The 23,365-nt window shown below is 41.0% G+C and overlaps 1 protein-coding gene across 4 annotated transcripts in view; it reads right to left on the reverse strand.

Moving 5' to 3' along the window:
• Positions 1–294: 294 nt before the first annotated feature.
• The window catches only part of PDSS1 (decaprenyl diphosphate synthase subunit 1), a 37,615-nt gene continuing 14,544 nt past the window's right edge, over positions 295–23,365 (reverse strand). For 2 of the 4 annotated variants that reach the window (XM_023632060.2, XM_023632061.2), the window contains exons 5-11: positions 20,541–20,682; positions 17,721–17,832; positions 17,518–17,627; positions 10,061–10,141; positions 9,845–9,958; positions 4,302–4,382; positions 295–751 (exon numbers count right to left, since the gene is read on the reverse strand). In XM_023632060.2, coding sequence (XP_023487828.2) covers positions 611–751; positions 4,302–4,382; positions 9,845–9,958; positions 10,061–10,141; positions 17,518–17,627; positions 17,721–17,832; positions 20,541–20,682 — 781 coding nt within the window. In that variant the 3' untranslated portion in view covers positions 295–610. Of the gene's footprint in view, positions 752–4,301; positions 4,383–9,844; positions 9,959–10,060; positions 10,142–17,517; positions 17,628–17,720; positions 17,833–20,540; positions 20,768–22,220; positions 22,315–23,365 lie in introns of all 4 variants that reach the window. The other 2 variants (XM_023632063.2, XM_070254768.1) reach the window with 2 other exon arrangements.

Genomic DNA, 23,365 nt, shown 5'->3' on the forward strand with positions numbered 1-23,365 from the left:
TTAAAGACCATTATTGCTACCAAATCAATGTGACTGTTGCATATGCATTTTGCCTTTGTTAACATGATTTTAGTATCACTAGTGATCAGCTAGCTACCTTCTTCACATTTTTTCAAGTGGACTGTTCTCTTAATTTTGTATATAACCTATTGTCTAAATTTTATGTACAGTCTTTTATAATAAACCATTCTCCTATATGAAACTTTGGATACTGTTAAAACCTAACCAGTGTGGACTGAAATGTAGACTTCACATTTTCTGACCTTTACTTCTGTGATGAGACAAGATAAACCATTTGAATTTTAACATTGATTATTTATTTGTGTAATGGCTTTACATGTGGATATTAACAGTGTAAACAATACCACATATAACCATCAAGATACCTCGATTAGAATTTACAGCACTAGAATGATAGAATCAGATGGTTTAATTACATTTAAAAAGTTTTCTGAAAAACTTTGCCAATAAAAAATAATTGCCCATCGATAAGGTTGAAATGATTTTTTAAAATGATTTTTGGTTATCTGCACATGAAGCAAAGTATATTCGACAAAATTCTTTAGGCACAGTCTGGTAAAATAGCTGCCAGAAATAACAGAAAGAGCTGTCATTTATCTCTTGTGAGGACAATTTCTGAAAGTTGTATGAGGGCATCTCTTTCCGGGGATGGTCGAAGTTTACTGATCTCTCTTACTGCCTCATGGCAGTACCGCTGGGCGAGGTAGGTTGTTTGTTGCACACCATCACTCTATGGGATACAGAACAAAACAGAACAGATGCATGTCACCCATTGCATCAGCTCTTAAACACCTGCTACAATGAATTAAAACAGTTTTAAGATCATATAGGTCAACAGCCAAACTATGTTTCTAATGTTCTCTCTCCAACTCATAGTTCTAGCTTTCTCTGCCGACTTTTAGGCCCTTTTCTCAGATTGAAGCAAATTTTTATTCTATTAGCATACAAAGCAACTAACTCATTAATATTAAGTAGCCATCTATTTCCCCTATTTTTAAGTATAGTTATGCACCTCATGACGCTGTTTCAGTCGGTGATGTACCACGTATACAATGGTGTTCCCGTAAGATTAGTACCATATAGACTCTGTATGAAGTAGGCCATACCATCTAGGTTGGTGAAGTACACTCTATATTGTTAACACAACAACGAAATCACCTAAACAAGCATTTCTCAGAATGTATCCCTATCATTAAGCAACACATGACTGTATTAGAGTTTTTTTAAAAGTTCTATATATAAAAAATATCTATACAATAAGTTTTTAAATGAAAAAATCTAAAGTGAAAGTTTTAAAAAACTATATATACAATAAAAGTACAGAAGAGCTTATGATGAAAATCAGCAGTTCCCGTCTTCCAAAGGCATCAGCTTTATCAGTGGTTTTTATTTCTTAATTAGCAATTTTAGTTATTTATTGCCTTTCTACTAAGAAAAATGAGGATTTAGTCCACCCACTATGCCTCCTAATTTGATCATTGTATTGCTGTCTTCGGTTGTACTAGATGACCTTTGTCATCATGTTACATCAGCTTCTGACTTCATCGTGTCTAAGATGAGGGTAAGCATGAGGAGCACTTGTAGAAGTGCTCCTGTGTTTTCTTCTCACTGTACCTTTGCACTGTAGACATTTGCACCGTATTCTCTAACTATGTTTTTATGTTGGTTCTTTCTAAAAGTGTAAAAATGTGTACTGCAGAATCAAGTATAGTTGTGCATAGCCTAATGACGGAGATATGTTCTGCGAAATGTCTCATTAGGTGATTTCGTTGTTGTGTGAACATCATAGTGTGTGCCTAACACAAACCTGAACAGTGCAGCCTACTACACACCTTGGCTGTGTGGTTCTGATCTCGAGAGACCACTGTTGTATAGGACCATCACTGACTGAAACGTCATTATGCAGCACATGACTGTAATATACTATAATTTTATTTCCTTCCCCATGGTTCCAAGTTCATGATCTCTCTGTATTCAGAGGAGAATATTCCTCACAAAATGACTCGAGGGCCTCTTACCAATTGACACAAGATATGACTCAAATATGATACATTTTAGTTTGCTCTGCCTTACTGTACAGAAGCCCACTTCTGGATGTAACTCCCTCCTTTTCTTCCTCTTTGGGAAAGGAGCTCCTGATTTCTAATATTTCCAATGCCTTAATCATTCTCTCTATTATTTGACTTCCTTCTAGCTCTAATGTCCAGCTGCCTTCTCAGTATGACTTTTCATTGAACTCTTTTGGTCCATTCCACTGCTTTTAATACTTCTATCTTTCTCTTTCTTGGGGTTTCCACATTTTTGCTGAAATACATCCACAAGTAAATTACCCAGAATATGTGTATTGGAAGTCAGCTTTTTAGCTCTTAAGTGTGATAATGACTTTTGCCATCATATTTAGTGGATTTTTCAACTAGACGTAGAATTCTAGGTTAAAATGTTCCTCATCATTTGGAAGCTCTTGCTCACTGCCTTCTAGCATCCATTGTATTTGCTATACACTGAGCCAGTTTTGATCCTTCTTCCTTTTGTATGTGACCACTTTTTTCTTGGATTTCATTTTTTGACTCTCTTCCTGAAACATCTGTTACATGATTGTACTGATCCTCTTCAAAGCTTCTCTCATTTTCTTCCCTTGCTGTTTATATTTTGGAAGATTTCCTCAATTTCATATTCTAACCTTTCTTTGGAGTTTTTCACAATCATCAAAAATTTCTTAGAGCTTGTTCTTATTTGTTTTTTAAAAATTATTATCCTGTTCTTGTTTTATGAATGCAGTATTTTTGAACTGTCCTATTTATATTTTTCCTGAGTCTTTAATTCTCTTTTTCCTAGTCTTACTCTTTCATTCAGCAAGCTTTAATCAACCACTTAGTAATCCTATTAAATAAATCTTAGTTGTCCATTCATATTTAATGAGGGAATAGGGACTAGGAGTTCTGTGGTTCGTGAACAGGGAGCTAGAATTTATAGTTCTTTAGAGAATTTGTTTAGAGAACATTCCTGTGAATTTTTTTTCTAAGTGCATTTCTGTCTAGGCTTGTTGGGCCTTCACTGTTCTACATAAGAGCCACAATTAATTTCCCTCTTTTCAGTCCCACTTCTCACTTCAGCCCTCAGTAGTACTGTTATTTCTGAAGCCAGAACCTGTCCCAGGCATATCGACTTCTTTTATCACCTATGGCCCCCTCTTACACTGAGTTTTTCATAGTACTTGCCAAACTACCCTCCAAAAAGGTGGTAACCCATAGCATACTATGATGCTTAACAGTATAGAGAATGAAAAGAGAAACTTATCCTTTGGAGGGGTTTTGCTTTTTGGAAATTTAAAAAATCTGAAAGATAATCATTTGGAATTCTTTCAAGTATTGGACTTACTATAGATTTCAGATCACATTTACTTACTAAAAATTGTTTGCTCACTCCATCTTATTCACTAGATCTACTGGCTCCAAATGACTTTGGATTTGGATCTTAGAAAGAGCTCATTCTCAAAAGTCACAGAAACTGAAAATACGCACGAGGATCTGGCTTCAACAGGAATTCTGAGGATATGTGGCAATATATTTGAAATAAGCTATAGCCCTGAAGTTCAGCTTCGTTTGCCTTTGTTGGTTTAAATTTTTTTTAGGTTACCACTTCTTTAGTCACACCTTTATCGCTGTTATATAGGATGGACTAGGAGAGACCAATTGTGAGTAGTCTAGCTGCAGCAAGGATGAGGACTTGGATTAGGCTGGAGGCCAGTCTGGGCGACGGGGAGAATAGTGATGCTACTGATGGATATGGGGAAGGCTGGTTCCACACCAACGGACCTCAACACTGACTGCACATTGGAATCAACTGGGTAGCTTTTAAAAAATACTAATATCCAAGCCCTGTCCAAGACCAATTAATTGGGATCTTTGGGAAGAATTCTACAAGAAAAATGAATTATACAAGTTTTTCTTTCTCAGTTTTTGTCAAATCAAGAATTGGCCAAACTTCGTCTTGTATCTAAAATTTAATATTATGTTACTTGATTTGTTAAAAGAACTTTGCCACATTGTACCTGCTGTTGCTTTGTTCCTTTTTATAATCTTGAGCCGGTCCTAATGGCCTAGTGGTAAAATTTGGCACACTCTCCTTCGGCAGCCCGGGTTTGGTTCCCGGTTGTGTAACCACACAACCTGTCAGTAGCCGTGCTGTGGCAGTGGCTCACATAGAAGAACTAGAAGGACTTACAACCAGAATATACAACTATGTACTGGGGCTTTGGGGAGGGAAAAAAAACCCCTTACCTGTAATACGTATTGTCGAGCTCTGTCCACATCTCCTGGCAAACTGAACCGTCTCATTATCATCGCATTCATTTCTGGGAACTAAACCATAAAGAAAGAAAATCTATTTATTGCTCTTGGGAGAATCAAACCACTAGTTTATAACAAGAGGAAATAATAATAGGTAAAAAAAAAGTGATTAAATGTTTAGATGACATGGGGGAGCAGTAAATTGTAGCAATTAAAGAAGCAGGGCTAAGAGAGACATCCATTTTCCATGCACAGGGACTGAGCTGGTGCACAGGAGAGGCAGCTGTTGATTCTTGTTCATTCTGATGTTCTGTTCTATCCTTGGTCCAACACTGAATAAGGAAGAGAGAAGGAACCAAGTACATCTCTAAAATCTCCTTAGTGTCTTCTCTTATGGTTTTCAAACATTAGACTGCACCAGAATCACCAGAGACCTATTGGGCCTCTCCCCTAGAGTTTCTAATTCTGTAGGCATGGGGCGTGAGTGTGCATTTCAAACACGTTCTCCGGTGATGCTGATTCTGCTGGTCTCTGCTGACATTTTGAGAACCACTGGCATAGGATAAGGGTGGGGATTAGAAATTCTTCTTTTGGTACTAAATTGAGTGACTCTTAAAGCTGCTGAGGTTTCTGAGCAGAGGGTATTATGAACAGAGCTCTGCCTTAGCAGCTTGTAGAGTGGATGAGGGCAGCGGTACTCAACATTGACTGCACACTGGAGTCACTTGGGGGGGGTTTATAATACAGTTGCCTGGATCTGCTCCCGAAGATTCTGATTATATAATAGGCTTGGGGTTTGGCCCAGGGAGCAGGATTTTTCAAACTCTCCAGGTGTTTTTAATGTGCAGCGAAGGTTGAGAACCACTGAATTAGAAGAGAGGGAGAGAAACTGGTCACGTTACTGTAGTAAATTATAAAGAATACTAGAGTTAAGCTGATGGAAAAAGGAGGAAAAAAAACAGATACAAAAGGCATTGAAGATAAATCTACATTCTACAATACTTAGTAGCTACAGAATCAGAAGCCAGGACACCAAATCACTTCATTTTCTAGATCCCAGCTCTAGTCGTGGTGCTGCCACAGCTTTGTGAGTTCCTTAACCTCCCAGGTCCTAGCGCCATCTCACCAGTGTCATGAGGGAGCTGAACAGCGTGATCTGAAATCTATTAGCTCTAACAGCTGAAGGTCCATGAAATAAGAGGTGAGATGACATGTTTGGTTTGGGACACGTCAGTGCTTCCAGCAGTTGCCAGTTTTTCCCTGGCAATAAGCCTGAAGGATGAAATAAGTTGTTGTCCTGTAACCACTGTCATGGTATTAGTAATCCCAGAAGAAAAAATAGGGCACACAGAGAAAAACCTCACCCAGATGATGGCAGATGAGGAATTAAGAACGTTCCTTTCAGAGCAAAGGAGGTGTCAGAACAAAGTTCTAAACATGTAGAGGCTGCTGGAGCCAGCAACTGGTTAGTTCCTAAATGAAAACCAGTAATTTGCTTTAGTTGCTGGTCTTTTAAGAGTAAAATAATTTAAGTTACAGGAAACAAATCAGGAAGGCTCAAATCAATTTTAGTGGTAAAAAAAAATCAAGTAGGCATTTGTCTTGGTTTCTTAATATGACATTCCAAAATTGGATATCTGGAAGGCTGTGTCCTCAGAACTGAAGTGACACGTCCTGGGCATCTGGTAAAGTTCCCTGTCTATGCTATTGTCTATGGTATATGAGCTTTTTCTGCAACACCATCAAGCATGGTAGAATGTGCTGACTGGGGGGTTTCTCTGATTCCTTTGACAAACGCATTGAGAAGGGAAAGCTTAAAAGAGATATTTGCATCAAGTGTGAGTACACCCTTCCTTTGAAACATATAGTGTGTGCAATTTTAACACGCAAATATTAAACTCTTCCCCTTGGCACTCCCGTCCCCTTAACGTGTATGTGGAGAAGAAATGAGAAACATAACAGGAAGAACAGTTGCCTGCCTGCAGATTTAGTGGGAAATGAGAAAATTTTTTTTGCTCAGGCTCGGTTTTTAAGATCAGGAAAACCACCTGTGGACGAATCAGATTCTAACTGTGCGATCTGTCCATAAACTAAACGACAGAGGTGATCAATAAATCGGAGTGAGCTTCCACAAACAAAACTTGGGTAACTCTTAAGATCTAACTAGTGACAACAGCAGAAGCCTGCGCAGCTGGTGCAGGGGCTGGCGAGGGTGAGGGCAGCTGGAAGGACGGCTGACATTTAGGTCTGGTGACTTGTCAAACAACGAAGAGAAGCAGGAGAAGAAAGGAAAAGATCTCTTAAAGGATATTTGAGAACTAATGTAGCCTCACCAAAAAAAGAGCGAAGGCTTCCATTTTGTTTCTGAAGAATTTTGAAATCCAACCTATGTACTCTTCACAGATTTAACGTGAGGTCTTTTTCTTAAGTGCATATATAGGAAGGACACTGTCATCACTGGGACCTCTCTAGAAATCCTGAAACTTTTCTTAAATCCCCTGTACCAACTGCTGTCAAAAAACCCCTTCAGAGAGAAGGCAAAAATAGTGAATTCCAAAGAGAGGGAGTTTCTGTCAAGTTCTGCGTCCAATGAATTTCAATTTCAAGACAACTCAACCAAGCTGAGTTAAAAAGGAAAAGTGGTGTCCCAGGGTTGCTTGTCTGGGTCCAGTGAGACTCAATGTTCACAAATGGAAAAGTTCAAAGACTAATTTATCTAATCTGCAAACAGAACTCACCTACCTACGGAAAAAGATTACAAACATCTTACAACCACTCCACTAACTGGGTAGGTTAGTCACAGTAATGGAAGCTGACACCGAGACTCTGCTTTGAGCTATCAGTGCATTTTCAGTGCCAGGCACACCAACTGTGTGCTCTGTGGGAAGACCTACTGGGGACCGGACAAGCTCAACTGCTAGCTTTTATCCACATCATCAGTGGCAAGAACATTCCACTGTATACTAAAATGTATATTGGTCTTAGACTTGGAGTGTTTGCCTGCTGTGCCATTTACCTGATGTGTAATTTTGCCCAAGTTTGAGCATCACTTTCTTTTTTGTAGAATGGACATAATACCTACCTCAAAAAGGAGTTGTGAGATTAATGTAGAAAAGAATCCTTTGTAAACTACATGGAGATAGCTGCACATTTTCATGTTATTTTTGGAACTTGTCTCACCCCAAATCAGTTTGAGCCCCATAAATCTTTTTGACAAATTACTGGCCAAGAATCCCTTTTTTGACAGTGTAACCCATAGTAGAGCCTCAACTTGATGTTTTCTTTGAAAACTTATAAATACGTATTTGACTGACTTTGGGCCCGTGCGCCACAAGACAGAACAATCAGTCTACTTAAGAAACAAGTCCTGTCCAGTCACTTCCTGCTTGGCCTCGTTCTGTGTTCCCCTTTCTAAGGCTGCAGTGTGCCTCTCTCACTCCTCTTCCTACTGCCTGATGAGAGGGCAGCGGGGAAAAGCGCTGTCTGCTGAGGATGAGTGTGTGTCTCATGATACTGTGGTTTGCGGCACTGTAAGCTTTTGTCTCTTCCTTTTCCTTGTCCCCTTTTTTCTTTAAACCAGCATTTTTAAGTCTCTTGTAGATTACTTATAGATTTAAGAGATTTTCAACAGAGTGGTCCATTTCTCCCCTGACTTTGCCCCACTATATCTCAAGGCAGAATTATTCACACTCATTTGTGTAGAGAGGGAAGCAAATTAGTTTCTTTTGCAGTACGTTCATAGTGAAACACGATCAGAAGAGACATCTGTTCTCAGTCAATCATCTTAAGGTTTAAGTAGGACTCAGTTGTTAACTTAGTATCACGGGGCTCATACAGTTATTTATAATTGTTAAGATTTCTGAAAGTATAGCATCCAGAGGTTGTTAGTAGACTGTAAGCTTCTTAGGGAAAGGCTTGTTCTGTAGTCATCTTGATAACCTCAGAGTGCAGCTAACGGAGTCTTTCCCAAGCTGGCAGAATCCCAGGGCTCTTGGTTCATCTTGTTCTTCATTCACATTTACCAATCACGGCTGAGGAGTGGATGGATGTTTGTCGTTGTACAGATGGTAACCAGTGACTAATCTTTCTAATCTCAGGCATGCTTTTACATTTACATGGCTCGTGAATTCTTGCCTTTTTGTGGGTTAATGGCAAAAAAGGAAATGTTCCTTACTCCTGCTTTAATGTATACAAGGGGATTTTATAAATTGTCAGAAGCTGGCACACGTATTAGTATTCTTCTTGAGTTTTGTGCTGGCAGTTAGTCTCAATAGGAGAAAGGACCTATTTAGAGCACACTTTTCACTTCTCTCCTCAAAATTTTGAGAGGATGGAGCCTGGGAATGGGGACAGAAATTTCCACAAAGTGGCCAGGCCTCTCCGGTCCCAGCCCTCAGTCTGCAGGTGACTGCTGTCCACTCGTGTGCTGCCCAGAGTAAGCTGGCCCAGCCCCCCGGGCCATCAGCCTCCCCTGAGAAGTCACCCTGGTGATGGCGCTGCTAAATCGTGGGGAAAGATGACCTCTCCTTTCTGGGATCAGAAACCGATCAAAAGCAACATCTGGTTTTTATAATATCAAAATGGAATCACTGAGTTCTATGGAAGACATGATTTATCTTTGTAAATTTTGAGAAAGAATAGAGGCACAATCTCTGAAAGACTAAAAGTTTACAAAAATTTTAGACAAAAGAGCTAATTTTTAATTTCCTGGCATGGTGATGAACATCTTTGCTTTGCTAAATCACACATACTAACATGAAAATCTATTAAAAAGACGTCCAAGTACCAGCCAACGTCCCAGTTATTTCAGATAACATTTGGCACAGCCAGAAGCAGTGTGGCCGGGGTCCAGGGCAGGCTCTGAAAGTGTCTGCCTTGCAAGTCCCTGCAGCATCTTTGAGGCTTCCTAAGCTTTCATCCATATTAAGGAGAATAAGAAGGCAGCTTTACTTACTTCCTTAACTGACAGCCCTTTAATCTGGAGAAAGAAGGAACTGTGTGGTTCTAGTAGGGTATTCCACTGACTTCTTGACATTTTGAGGCAATGGCCGAGGCTCTCTGAGAGCAGCAGACAGTCCCATTAAACTTCTAGAACTGGAGAATTTCTCACAATTTCTTATGCTTGGCGGCCCTTCCTGGGCCTTTTTAAGGGGCTCTGAGGCACACCCAAAGTCCAGTCCTATAATCAAGATGCGGACACCATTCACCTAGTCAGTGCTCCAGATATGAGGAAATTGTCATGCCTAGAGAATTTACAAATTATCTCCATGAATGTTCTCTCAGTTACTCCTCACAACTCTGGGAGGAAGGTTGTAATCTTCTCCATTCTACAGATCAGGAGACAAAGCTTACAGGTGAAGTGACTGGCTCTAGCATCTCAGGCATGGAGCTGGGATCCAGTCTAGATCTGTGGTCCCTTGTCAGAATGCTTTCCTGTCTGTTCCTCATCTGAACCTTCCCATCAGCTGTGCCTGGAAGATACTGGTTCTGTGGGACTACACAGCAATGGGTCACAGGGGGTTTGTAAAACCTACCTGCTGACAAGCAAATAAGACAGGGCCAGTGGCTAACCCGAGCTTCAGATCGGCTGATGTCGGTTTGCCCATCTGGTCAGAGCACGAGGTGAAGTCCAGTACATCATCTATCAGCTAGCAAAAGGGAAAAAGCAATGTCAAGGCATCACCAGCCCAGCCTCACCGCCGTCCTTCCCACTGTACCAACAGGCCACGTTAACAAAGCAGCGGACCAACCTGAAAAGCTATTCCCACATTTTTTCCGTACTGATAGGCAATCTCATGCACCACTGGGTCAGGGCATCCCAGGACCGAGACCTGCAACAGAGGAGAATTCTGAGATAAGCCACTGGGGGCAGAAGCAAGGCAGCCAACCCCGGCACGGAAGGATTCATACGCCTGTTCCCTTAAGGAGGAGTGAGGCCAGATTACGTACAATCAGGAAATGCTGATACCAGAAGGAGAGCAAACGTCTACAAAGTACCTGTGTTTGGAATGAACGATTTCAGCCTCAGATTGTTTTCTTAAATTCTAAGGAAACTATGCTTTTCTCCCCCTTTCACAGGATAAACCATCTTTCCCACTCCTTAAGAAAAACCGAGAAATGCTGGCTTCTAGCTCTCAGCAAACTCAGCCCAATGGTCAACTCTATTTTATTTTCTATTGATTTAGCTCTATTTTAGGGCTAGATATGTAATCTGATCTAATCGCACACGTGATGTTGCCATATATATACTTCCCTATCTGTAGTCTTTTAATAATCGTGGCTCTCCCACTTATTTCTGAGATGCAGTTACTTCTTGCTGTGTCTGTGACAGCGTGCAGCCTCATGCTTCTGACATAGATGTACTTATTTTACTATCAAAGGATCCTAACCAGTGCTGTTTCCATATTTCTTTCACAATAAGTAATGTAACTGTTTAAAAACTATATTTTCCCCTTTCAGTGGGGGAGAAACAGTTCTTCTAAGTCTTTTTTAAAACTCCAAAAAAACTAGCTGGCACTGGCTGCTTGCGTGCATTTCCCACTGCTCTGCTGAGCATGCTAAGCAGGCCCTGCCACATTTTCAGAAAACAAAGACTGGGTAAAAACCAAAAGGGGGAAGGGAGAGACCTTCTGTTCTACTGGAGAGGAAATGTCTCCAGGAGAAAGCCAGATGGAGCATGTCATCTCCATTCTGTAAGGGGCCCTGTCCCCTGACTTCAGCCCTGAGCTCTGTGGTCCTCTGGTGGGGGCCCCACTTTGCTCGGGCATCAGTGTGGAACAGTGCCGTGGGCTCTGCACTTCGTCTGCAGGGGCACTTATGCTCCTTACAATTACCACGTGACCTCAGCGTGTCCCTTAATCTTTCTGTGCTTCAGTTGCCTCGTCTTTAAACCCCAGGACCAACAGCTCTTCCCTCAGAGGGCTGCTGTGAGGGAGACAGGTGATGCTACTCATAAACTCTGGTCATGACTCAGTCTGTTTGCTGCTATTGTTAATAATCCTCCTCCTCCTCCTCCACTGGATATAGAGACAGGAGCCTGGGAGTGCCCATGCACCTCCGCTAATTACGGCCAGATCCCATAACTTGCTCAGCCCTGAGAATGTTTCTGACGACGTAATGAAGCCTGCGACTGTGTGATGTTTGGCCATTCCTCCTCGACAAAAATGCACACAGCATAAAAAGTTCAGCGGCCACTTACTGGAGTGAATAACAAACTCATACCTGCTTTCAACAGCAGAGACCTCACCACTGGCAGGCACTGACCAGTGGGCTACAGGGAGGGAGCCCTCCTCTTTTCAACTGAACTAAGGAAGCTTTGAGACCACATGGGAGACGATTTAGAAACTTGGAAAGAAGGCAAGATATCCATCAACTTGGCTAAAAGAATGAGAGTGTGGCAAGATTAGGGCAGCCTGGGATATGCTGAGCTCACAACACAATGACCCCCCTTTTCTAGGCAGAAGTCGCCCATCAAGCAGTCCCTGGAGAGGTGATTGCCGTTCCTCAACGTTCCTCAGCAAAGCAGCACAGAAATACAAACTTGCTTCCTGACAAGTACAAGATTCTTAAACACTACATTCTATTTCTAAACTTAATGAATTAAAATTTATGGAGGACATATGATGAGCACTTTACATGATCTTAGTTAAACCTCACAGCATCCCATAAATATCCTTTTGTGGTTGATGATGCTAAGAGCTAACAATTCCTGAGCTCTCAGGGTGTGCCAGGTACTATTCCGAGCTCTCTCACAGATAACTCACTGATGAGGAGGACCTGAGGCACAGTGGGTACCAGGTGATCCAGAGCCAGGAAATGGAGGAAGCAGAATCTGAACGCCAACAATCTGGCTCCAGAGAGCATTCTTTTCATCACTTTGCTATGCCACTTCTAACGGGCAACAAAATGGAAGCTCAGAGGTCAAGGACTGTGCCCAAGTAAGCATAGAGCCATGAGGTCTGTCTGCACTGCCCACTTCTAGCTCACATGTGCTAAGACAGAGATGAGCTACTTTTTAGTGGGCGGCTTCTGCCTTGCAGGCTGTGAAGGGACATTCCTGCTCAGACTTCAACTAGTGCAGTGTAAAGACCATTGCTCACTCCCCCCAGAGAATCCTGCTCCCCCAGCCCAGGCACAGGCTGTCTGGATCTGTTATCACAACCAGGAAAATCAGAAGCAATGCAACGCAAAGACCCAAAAGGAGGTATGCTGACGTGAAATGAACACTGCTTGTTCTTAGCCTCAGAGCAGAGACGCCTCATATCTTTCTGGAAGTGGGTGGAGTGCAAAGAAATGATTAAGTAAAAGTGGAGCTCAGCTAACTGTTGTGTTTGAAGCAGGTCCACAGCCAGGCCACCTGCATCTTTCAGGAGAAGGCCCACACCTCTCATGAGCCTTGTCTCAAAAAGATTAGGAAATGCTGTTGGCATCGGTAGGGGCAGAGGACTTGACGTTTATCAAGCATCCCTATGTCTGAAGTGCATGTTTGCACCACTGTGGAGAGAGATTCTGATGAACACATATATGCATCATGGTCGTCTTTATCAAAAACAGTGGAGATTACTGGAGCTCCACCATTACATAAAAAATATCAAAACAGGTTGTTGTCAAAAACCAACTGAAAATATTGGGGGAAAACATATACGACACACTATCACACGTAAACAGTGAACATTCTTAATCTACAAAGAGCTCTTAAAACTGAGCAGAAAAAAGACAAAACACCCCCTAGAAAAATGGCCAAAAGACACGAACAGACAATTCACAAAAACTCAAGATATAAAAGGTCCTTAAGCATCTGAAGAGATGTTTAACTTCAGCCAGAAATATACTACTACAATATACTACTTCTTGTTGTAAGACAGGAGGGGAAATAGCATACACACGTCTGCTCATTTGTGTGAAAAGAAACAGGAAGGAGGAACGAGAAACTAACGAGACAGTTAGTTAGGGGGTGGGTGAGGAGGCCGGGTACTGGGAACCGGCTGAAGGCATGAGAGGCAGTTACCTTTTTGTACAGTTTGTAATGTGTCATCCACTCAAAACAATAACCTCAAAGCTAAAACACAAATTAGTAAGAACGGAACCCCTAAAATGGAATAAAAGAGAACCTAACTATATTTCAAATAATAACATGACCACACTGAGCTGGGGAGAAAGGTAACTTCTGAACACAGAACTTTAACTATATTATCCTCAGGCTAAAGGTAAAAGGAACTGCAAACCAACCCTGAACTGCTAGGTTTTTCACAGAGATGGGGGGTACCCATTTTTAAACCCCTATGGTATATTCGAGGATTGGGCAAACATACGGTGGAGAATGGGAGCCAAGTTTCTTACTGTTGGGGAAGGGAGTTACAAATGTGGGAAGCCCTAATGCTAGAATAAATCATGAATCCTGTGGTATGAGCTATCAGTATGCTAACTTAGGGTTTTAAATAAACAAAAATGGATACAGAAAGACATAGAAATATACATAACCCACACATAAATTCCCTATCTCTGTCCATTGGGAGGGCCTGGAAGCAATGATACCTGGTGCCCAGATCTTGGTTTCTAAATACCATTCTCCAGCAGAAAGAACCAGGGCTCCTTGGAGAAATGATGGTTCTCAGCGCAGGGAAGGACAAGATGAGCCTAGAACATCTCCTGCCAGAAATTAAGGAAGTGTGACAGAATGACAGGGATACGTTACAAAGGCACAAGAGCCAGGTTAAAGGGCCTTCTTCACTGGCCAAATACAGGACAACTGAGCATTAAAATACATAACAATAAAGGGTTATAATCCATAGAGTAAAACAGCAATCCAAGAGTCCATATAGATAAGGTCTTCCTTAAAAGAGAATACCAACTCTATTGTAGAAGCGAGACGTAGAAGGAATGATGGATTAAGAAAACTGTCACGTGGCAAAAAATCAGGGTGACTATCGCCTCAGTAAAGTTATCATAAACAGATGCTAAACCCAGAGAGGGAGAATTTGATAAGAAACAGAATTACTGATGTGATTTCAAAATGCCTCCCCCAAATAGGGAAAAATAGGAACTTTAAATAAAGTGAAGAAACCTGGCAGACACCACCCTAATCACGGGATCAAAGTGAATCTCATCAGTAATAGGATACAGGGACACCAGGCACCCCCTGATGTGATGAACTGACAAGACAGCATCGCTCCTGTTGTATTCCTGCCCAAAATTCATAACCTGTGTCTAATCTCAAGAAATATCAGACAAACCCAACTCGAGAGGCTCAACAACATAACTGGCCTGTACTCTTCAAAATATCAAGGTAATATAAGAACAAAGAAAGACTGAGGACCCAGATGAAAAGATTCATGACAACATGAGATCCTGGACCAGAAAAATTTTTTTCCCTTTTGTTATTAACAATATTATGACAACTGACAAAATTTGAATAAGGTCTATCAGTAGATTAGATAAGAATATCATAACCCCAAAATAAGAGTATTCTGCAAATATGACCCACAAAACAAAGTTCCATGACGCACTCTGTAGCTTTGAAAATAAAGTAAATAGGAAGACAGCCCATTGATTCCAGGCCACATGCAGCACTAGAGAGAACAGACATTTAGAGAAAAACAAATGAACGCAAGATTACCATACCCAGTTCTGGTTTCAAATGCCAGCACAGCCACTGTCTGACTGACTGACACTAGATGGGCCCCCGGGCCTCTCAGGTCTCATTCCCATCAGATTTTCCGGGGAACAAGTGACAGCCATCATTGGTAAGCTACAGAATGTACTCTGCATGACTATGTATAAATAAATAGCCAATTATCTTTGAAGCTTACTTCTATTTTAATATCAGTGTCACAAAACAATCCTAGACAGTCCTTAGATTTTAATATTATTTCCACTAAAAATATAAAGAGTCATTTAAAAGGGGAGGGGGAAGAAATGGTGTCCTTAGACACCATTAGAACGAATTAAAAGCTGCTACATTTCCTTCAAATTCCTGTAACACCATAGAATTCCACTAGTTCTTCTGTAATAATTCTGAAGTTTAAATTCCCCCTTATCCTCTCTTTTTGGCATCTCTAACTTGCTTTGCATGCATTCTTTTGGAGCCCACATGTCTTTGCATTTTAGACACCAGGACTACACAAAAATAGCAATTTTGAATATATAACACCTCTGGAATATTTCTACCCATAGGCACCTAAATATAGAAACTTTTATTCAGAGAGCTCGTGATTTTGTTTTATTATTCTAACAGCTCTGGAGTTTAGGAATAAATCACATGAAAAGTGGCTAGTTCCGGGATGATGCCAGCATGCCTCCTAGTGGACAGCATAAAGTATTTCATTTTTAATAAGGGCCATGCCATGTTAACATACATGTCCATTGCTAACTTGCTAATCTGTGAGGACCGAGGTGCTCTTTATAAACAAACAGACGTGCTATAATATCTTTAGCATCTTAAGCACAGGACAGGGACTGCACTAAGCCTTTCCTTGATTACTCAGGTCCGTCTCCTTGGCCCCTTCGTAGGATCTGATCACTAAGTACATCAGCTCCTGTTCTGGCTCCAACATGGCGCTGCTGCCTGTCTGTGGGGGGTCCACCTTGTGTGGACAATGACTCCCTGTCGTTCAACTTCGAACAGCCCCACTACCTGCTAGTGCTTCGAAGTGCAATCTCAAGCTTGTGAAATCATCAGCGAGCTTCGCTTAACACACCAGTGTGCCTTATAAGGATGGATCTCGAACTCCATGGAGATTCTGGCCATCAAGGATCTGATGACCAATGAAGGATTAATGTCACAGCTTTACGACTCCCATTTTAGGTAGGTCATTCTTTTAATTAGCATTCTAGTGTCTATCATATTTTAAAAAAGCAAACTAGCAATTTCTTGGAAATAAAAAAATAATAATCCTTTCAATAAACACAAAAATGGCTGAGATCGTGGCCAGCATATTCTACATAATTCACATTCCTTAGGGTTTCAGTTAGGTCATTTTAGGAAGAAAATGTTGTCCTGGTTCCCTTCTGGCTCACAATTATACATTTCTTGACACTCTTCAAAACAGACACACTACTGGCAAGGGACTTCTTCACCTGAGAAAAAGCTCTCTGTAACTGTAATGCTCTTAAGAGTGTATCATGACAGCAACCGACACATGCCCCAGAGAGAGCTTCCTTGCTTGTTGCTACAAGACTTTATGCCCAGGTGTCATCTCTGTTACCTCTGTTAGGCCGGGACACAGTCAGATGAACAAGACTATGGAGGGAACTGTCTCTCATTCTTGGGCTAGCACTGAATACCCAATTTTAGTCTACAGATTACGGATGATAATACTGACTTTTAAAGAAAGAAAACTAGAGCCAGCCCTGAAGGCTTAGTGGTTAAAGCTTGGTGCTCTCATGGCTTCAGCAGCCCAGGTTGGTTTCCCGGTCACAGAACCTCACCACCTGTCAGTAGCCATGCTGTGGTGATGGCTCACATAGAAGAAATAGAAGGACTTAAAATTAGGATATGCAACCATGCGCTGGGGCTTCGGGAAGGAAAAATAAAAAAGGAAGATTGGTAACAGATGTTAGCTCAGGGCGAATCTTTCCCTGCAAAAATAAATAAATAAATAAATAAAATTTAAAAAAGAAAACTATGTGGGGAGTGCAGAGAAGGCCAGGGAGAAAGCAAGGGAAAAACAAGTTATGGTTCACACTCGATTTATACCCTGAAGAAAATTGGCTTGTTTATATTTCCTGTAAAAATATTGGGAGGATCTACCACTCATAAAAAAGGACAAAGAGCACTAGACTAGTACAGTCTAATAGATGTTTTCTCCTGGGTAAATATTATATTTAAGAACACAGCGCTTCACAACTTTTAAAATGTAAGACGTCAGAAATAGTGTGTGGGACGACAATCATAAGAGAAATCATTTATGATAAATTGTTCAAAATTTTACACAGTTTGGAAATGAGATTGGGGAATACATTATAAAGCTTCACTCTTGGGAGGAAAAATAAAAGTTAATGCCTGCATTAGCAAAAGACGACGGCAAAAATGGAAACCACAGCAGAAGTTCTCTCTTTGTTTAGGGATGTACTTCTTTTCTCAATGACCTCTTGGGATTTTGGTGACTATTTTAAGATTCTCCAGTGAAATTTTTCTAGAATTAGCTCCCAAGAAGAAGCTATAAGGCTTTTTTTTTTTTTAACTTCAAAGAAGACAGAACGTACATACTGCTTTACAGCTGTTGGCTATCAGACTGGCAGTCTTCTTGAAGGTCTTTTCCAAGTAGTGTGCAAATCTTTCATTCTCATTTTCTTTCGACCCTAGCTGAAGAAATTCACCTAGAAAGAAGGAAAGGGGTCATTTGAGATACAGTTTTATACTGCTAAATACTAAGACTGAATAAAAAAGAAGAAAATGCAGAATTAACCTACCACGCACCAAATCTTCAATAACCTGGGTTAAAATAGATATAACAGTTGTATTTCCAATTCGTGCCAGAGCTATAGATGCTGCAGAAAGAATTAAATCTCCAGCAAGAACAGCCTAGAAAAGGAGAAAAAAAAAAAACTCTCAGAGAAAACTATCAGAGCAATGGAGCCAACAATGAGGTTGTCGTCTTAGAAGATAAATACAGAATGGGAGGGAGGGGTCATCTTGGATGTAAGCTTTTTCCCTGCCTCAGCGGGATTATATAATAATTAGTTACAGACTTGGGACATCGTTTGCACTGGACTGGCTCTCAGCAATTATGCAGTCTCTCTCCAGTTCAGAGCTGAAGAAATGAATGTCTTGAGATGAAAAGTACCTCACTCTCTCGCTTCATCTGCAGGCCCCACCAAAACACGGCCGCCTTCAGTTTAGTTACGCTGGACCACTCACTCTTTCCTCCAACTACGTTGTTGTGGTTTTCTTTTCACTTGTGTGTTGTCTTTTCACTTACTGTTTCTTCTGCTCAAAAACTCCTTCCCCTTCATTTAGCAGACTCACTTGCATAAATAGCTCAGCTGGCACCTCCAGGAAGTCCACTCAGATCCCTCTCTGCTGTGTGAGCATAACATGCCTTGCAGCCTGCTGTCCTTGCACTTTCCATCCCAATCAGTGATTTCCTGTTTACCAGCCTCCTTGAGGGCACGGACTGCCCATTAGCTCGGCCAGTACTTAGCCCACCCCAGCACATGGCACAATGCATGCTTTTCTCAGTGAACACTAAACCAAGGGATCTTGGCTCCAAGTTCACTGCCCTTTGCACTAGATTAGACTGCCCATTCTTCCTTCCCAGAAAAAATATTTTTTTCACTGAACATTAGATAATCAATATTTTTCCAATCTTCTTTAGATTGTGAGTCAATGTCCATACTGTATTTGCAACTAATTATAAATTATACATAACTGAATTATATGCTGTAATCGAATATACTAATCTACATATTTCAAGATATGCATAAGCATTGTTATAGAGTAATTAGTTATAAATGCTAGAGTTCATAGCAATTTTAATTCACAGAATTTCAACATAACCACATTTTAAGTTTTTATTGTGCCTGTCAGTTCTCTAGTATTCAAAATTAGTGATGTTCAGTATGTTTACCAATTAATCATCATTTTATAGCATAAGCTATCTCGATAGAAATAGAAATATACATTTATCAAGTCCCTTACATATGGTGACTGACATGCACACAGATGTCTGCCCATTGGCCCCTGCGACATTAGCAGGTCAGGTCTAGGGATCTCTAGGCCTTCAACTCTTTCCTTTCCTGGCCCCGAGGTTCCTAGAGGCCACAAGATTGTGGCATATGGAACTGAAGCGTCCAAACTGGGGACGGCTGGGGTGAGGGGTGACAGGGAGGGAGGGCTGGGAACTCAGGCAGGGTCACGAGGGCTCAGGGAGGAGGCGCTGTGTGAATGGAGTTTTGATCCGTGACACAGGAGTCTGGGTTCAGAGGCGGGAGAGGGGAGGGGAGCGGCAGGTGGACGTGTGCGGGGCAGGCCAGCCTCACAGCTCACACAGGTGACAGTGGTGAACACATTCTTCCCCGCATCAGGGAGATCCCACAGCAGAGGCAGTCACGAGGTCACGGGAGCCCAGGAAAAGGCCTTAATTTATTCTTCGAATCCTCCTCCCCTGCCAAGGAAGGCTTGAGGATGGGCTCTGAAAATGGGCATAGCCCACCACAGGGACACATCATAATGTTACCCATGACCTCTCCGAAACGAAGCTCCACTCTCTTTTTACCAATGTTCTGATGTACGGGATTCTGTCAATAGGACACAGAACCCTTTAATCCAAAATTCCAAATAAAAGGCTTACAAACAAAATCGCAGGACTTGATGACACAACAAAGTCGTAAGGAAAACCAGCATGTGAAGACGACAGTTAACATCTATTTCTCCTTTTAATAAGGACAATTAAAAAACAGGGGTAACCAGGTACTGTGAATACCGTGCAAGGGAGGGGAAGGCGAAGAGGGGAACCTCGTCTGCACTATTGTTCTGTTTGTGCTTCAAGCAGGCAGGGCGGCCAACGGGGGCGCATGTGTGGAGAAGCCGCTCCTGAGAGCTCTGCACCTCTTCGCTTTTCTCTCTTCAACCGCATTCCCATCCCACAACCCATGGTTTAAGCATCCTCAAAGAAAATTCCCGATTTCGCACACTCCCTTTGAGAAATGCTAATAAAATACCATGGAAATATGCTTTTAAAATACAGATAGATGAGCCAAACCCAATTAGAGAGACTCTATTTAAAAAGGTAAAATTTTCATGGCAGAACAGTAATCCCCTGATATACTGATATCAGGGGATATATATATAAAAAGCTATATTTAACATATATAAAAACCATAACATAGATATCTTTTTGTTTTATTTATTTATTTGCTTTGACACTCTAGCACATGGCACTCAATAAATGGTTAAGAAATTGAACGAATTCTGAGTAATCTGAGCCCAAAAGTAAAATGTATGATCCCTCATGAAATAAATGGTTTTGGATAACTACAAAATCCCTTTTCTTATAACCAAAAGGAATTCTATATGTAACTGTGAATAACCAGAAATTCTGTTTACATTTCTATGGCATTATCGATTATCAAATACCTGAACACAGACAAGACATGAATCCTATTCTGAAAGTTGGAAGACCACATTTGAAGGAGGCTATTTAACTTTTTAAGGCGAGAAAGGTGAACAGTAAATGCAATCCACAGAGTGTGGGATTGGGTAAGCAAGATTCAAAAAGCAAAACACCGTACCTTCTTTTCACCCCAGATCTTATTAACTGTGTGTTTTCCTCTCCGAGAACGTGCATCGTCAATAACGTCGTCGTGAACCAGACTAGCAGTGTGGATCATTTCTGCAATTAAGGCTATGGAGCGCTGGCTGGCTTGCACATCTCTAGTTAACAGAAAGCAAGGCTTTTTAACACAGACGCCGCCTAGAACCTTCTCAGCAATCATCTTGTGAAAACTGGACATCGGATCTAGGACAAAGAATTTTATTTCTCTAAGAGAAACTGTGTAAAAACTGGGCTTCCCTACAAAGCCACTTCTATCACTTGGAGAACATTTTAAAAACGCGTGAGACACCCTGCCACGATGAGGTTTTATGGACACCACATTAAGAAGTAGAATTTATACGATTAAGCACAAAAAAGGGATTAACATCTCAGTAGTCTGGCCATCAGGCTGAAGGATCATCTTTATGTCCTAGAATAGCGGTCAGGGTCAGGGGACCAAGTTTACAATTAGGTCACAATTAAATTTCAGGGATGGATGGGGAAGAGAGGTGAGAAGCATTCTAAAAAATTCTATTGAAGAACCGATGATCATGATGGTCAAAGCTTTTAATACCGTCTTAAACGTTCAGTAAGAAGACCTCAATGACCAAGGCAGAATTTTTGTAAAAACTTTCTTCCAATTCATATTTAACCTTTGCATTAGAAATTTAAACTTTTATATCCCAGACTTAACATAAAATATAGGCTAAGCACTCTCAAGAAGATACATGGACGTGAGTTTTATAGCTAAGTGAGAATGTCCCCCAGTTTCTTTTTAATCATCATGATTATCATCCTCATTGCCTAGAGGAATTTTTAAAAAGCGAATTCCAAGAAAATCAAACTGGGGAAATAACCAACTGAATTTTCCGAACATAAAACATATCCTGACTTAGACACATGCTAACCAAATGTTTCACTTATTCCAAGAGCTTACTTTTCAAATATCATCACGTTATCTCTTAGAGGGGAGAAAAGTGAGGGACACTGAAATATGACTTTTTCTTTAAAAATCTAATCTGAACATCTGCAAAAAATAGTGCTCATTCTAATTTCTCTGATCTAGCAGAAAGCAATGAAAAATGAAGTTAAACTACATGAAAGATGCTGGAATTTAACTACAAATGCTAAATCAGCATGAAGAACATCTTCCGATCTTGCTTTAAATGTAATTGTAAAATATGGTGCTTTGCCGGCAACTCTTAGCTAAGATTTTCGAACTATACCTCAGAACCTTCAACTGCTTTTAGCCCAGAAATCAACTGTAAAGTGCTGCTCATTATTTATTAATATGTCAAAGTTATAACAGTTCTAAATAGTTCCCAATCACAACACATTCTTCCTAAGGGGGAGACATAATGCAATGGAGGGTAGGGACAAATGGTCCCATACAACCACTTTAGCAAATGAGAAAATGCAGGCCCAGATGGCTTCTAAGAGCTTGCTCTGAATCCCTCAGAGAGATGCTCACAGACTCGACAGCAGGAAGCTTGGACCTTAACTACTTTTCAGGTAAATTTATTGGACCCTATCTTATTTGAGTTGAATGTAGACTTTACAGTTGTTTTTTTAATATAAAGCCTTTTCAGAATATCTTCTCAACAGAATTTCGGTCTAATAAAGTACATACTTCCTACTGGTTAGTAACAGAACTTACCTTAAAACAACTGATAGGCCTCTAGCCTGTCTCATGCATTCATAAGTTGGGCACCACTTCCATTATCACCAACTATGTCAGCAGACAGGGGTTCCTGCTGGGAAGTTGCAGTAAAATGGCAGCGCTCACTGAGAGACTGGAGTTTTGTGTAATTTGAAGATATTAAACCAAAGACAAAGGTTTCTTAAAATATTTTGAAATTTCATAGCTTCTCTATCTATATGAAAATGCCGTTTGGCATAGCTAAATTATCGACTGATGAAATCGGGATTCTTTCTTAGAACGTTATTTGGCTTTGTGACAGAGCCCCTACGTAGGATAAGCATCTAATTCTGGATGCTTTATAATTTTATCTGATGTACTTTTTCCTATACAATTGGGCTCTACTGTGTGTAGCTTATATCTGGAAAATACTGCCACTGCTTATCCATAGCACGGCATAATGGGTTGGAACTAGAACTTAGAGGTGACAGAAAAATCTCACGCTATCTTTAACATGAAATCGCCCAAGTGCCAAAAACTTAAGTCACGCCTTCAAAAAGCTGGGTACCATCTCCACTTCCTGCTGTGAAATAGCTGCCATACTTCCCAGTTTCTGGGAGAGGTGCTAAGAAAAGCTAGACAAGCAAGACAGCGTGAGAAGAGGCCCTTGGCCTTGAAAGCTGGCTACCTCTGTACTTCCCACCTGCAGGAGGATGCGAGATGAGTCAGCCAGCCCCTCAGGACATTTGAGGGGTTTTGCCCTTTCATTGGATTTTGAAATGTTTGTAATGAAGATTTCAAGGATAGACAAAAATAGATGGAGCAACATAATGATCCCCCCACATACCTTTCATGCAGCTTACATGTGATTTAAATAAAATACTTTTTCCCCTATTCATGCTAATTCATTGTTTAAAGGCTTAAACAAATTACAGTCATGTGCTGCGTAACAATGTTTTTCTGTCAAAGACAGACAGCATATATGACGCTGCTCCTATAAGATTAGTACCGTACAGCTGAGGCAGGCTCTACCATCTAGGTTTGAGTGAGCGCGCTCTATGACGTTCCCACAAAGACAAAATCGCCTAACGATGCATTTCTCAGAACGTATCCCCGTCATTAAGCGACGCCTGACTGTACAAGTAAACCCTCAGTGTGGGAAA

Source organism: Equus caballus, chromosome 29, assembly GCF_041296265.1.
Source record: "Equus caballus isolate H_3958 breed thoroughbred chromosome 29, TB-T2T, whole genome shotgun sequence".
Classification (NCBI taxonomy): Eukaryota; Metazoa; Chordata; class Mammalia; order Perissodactyla; family Equidae; genus Equus; species Equus caballus.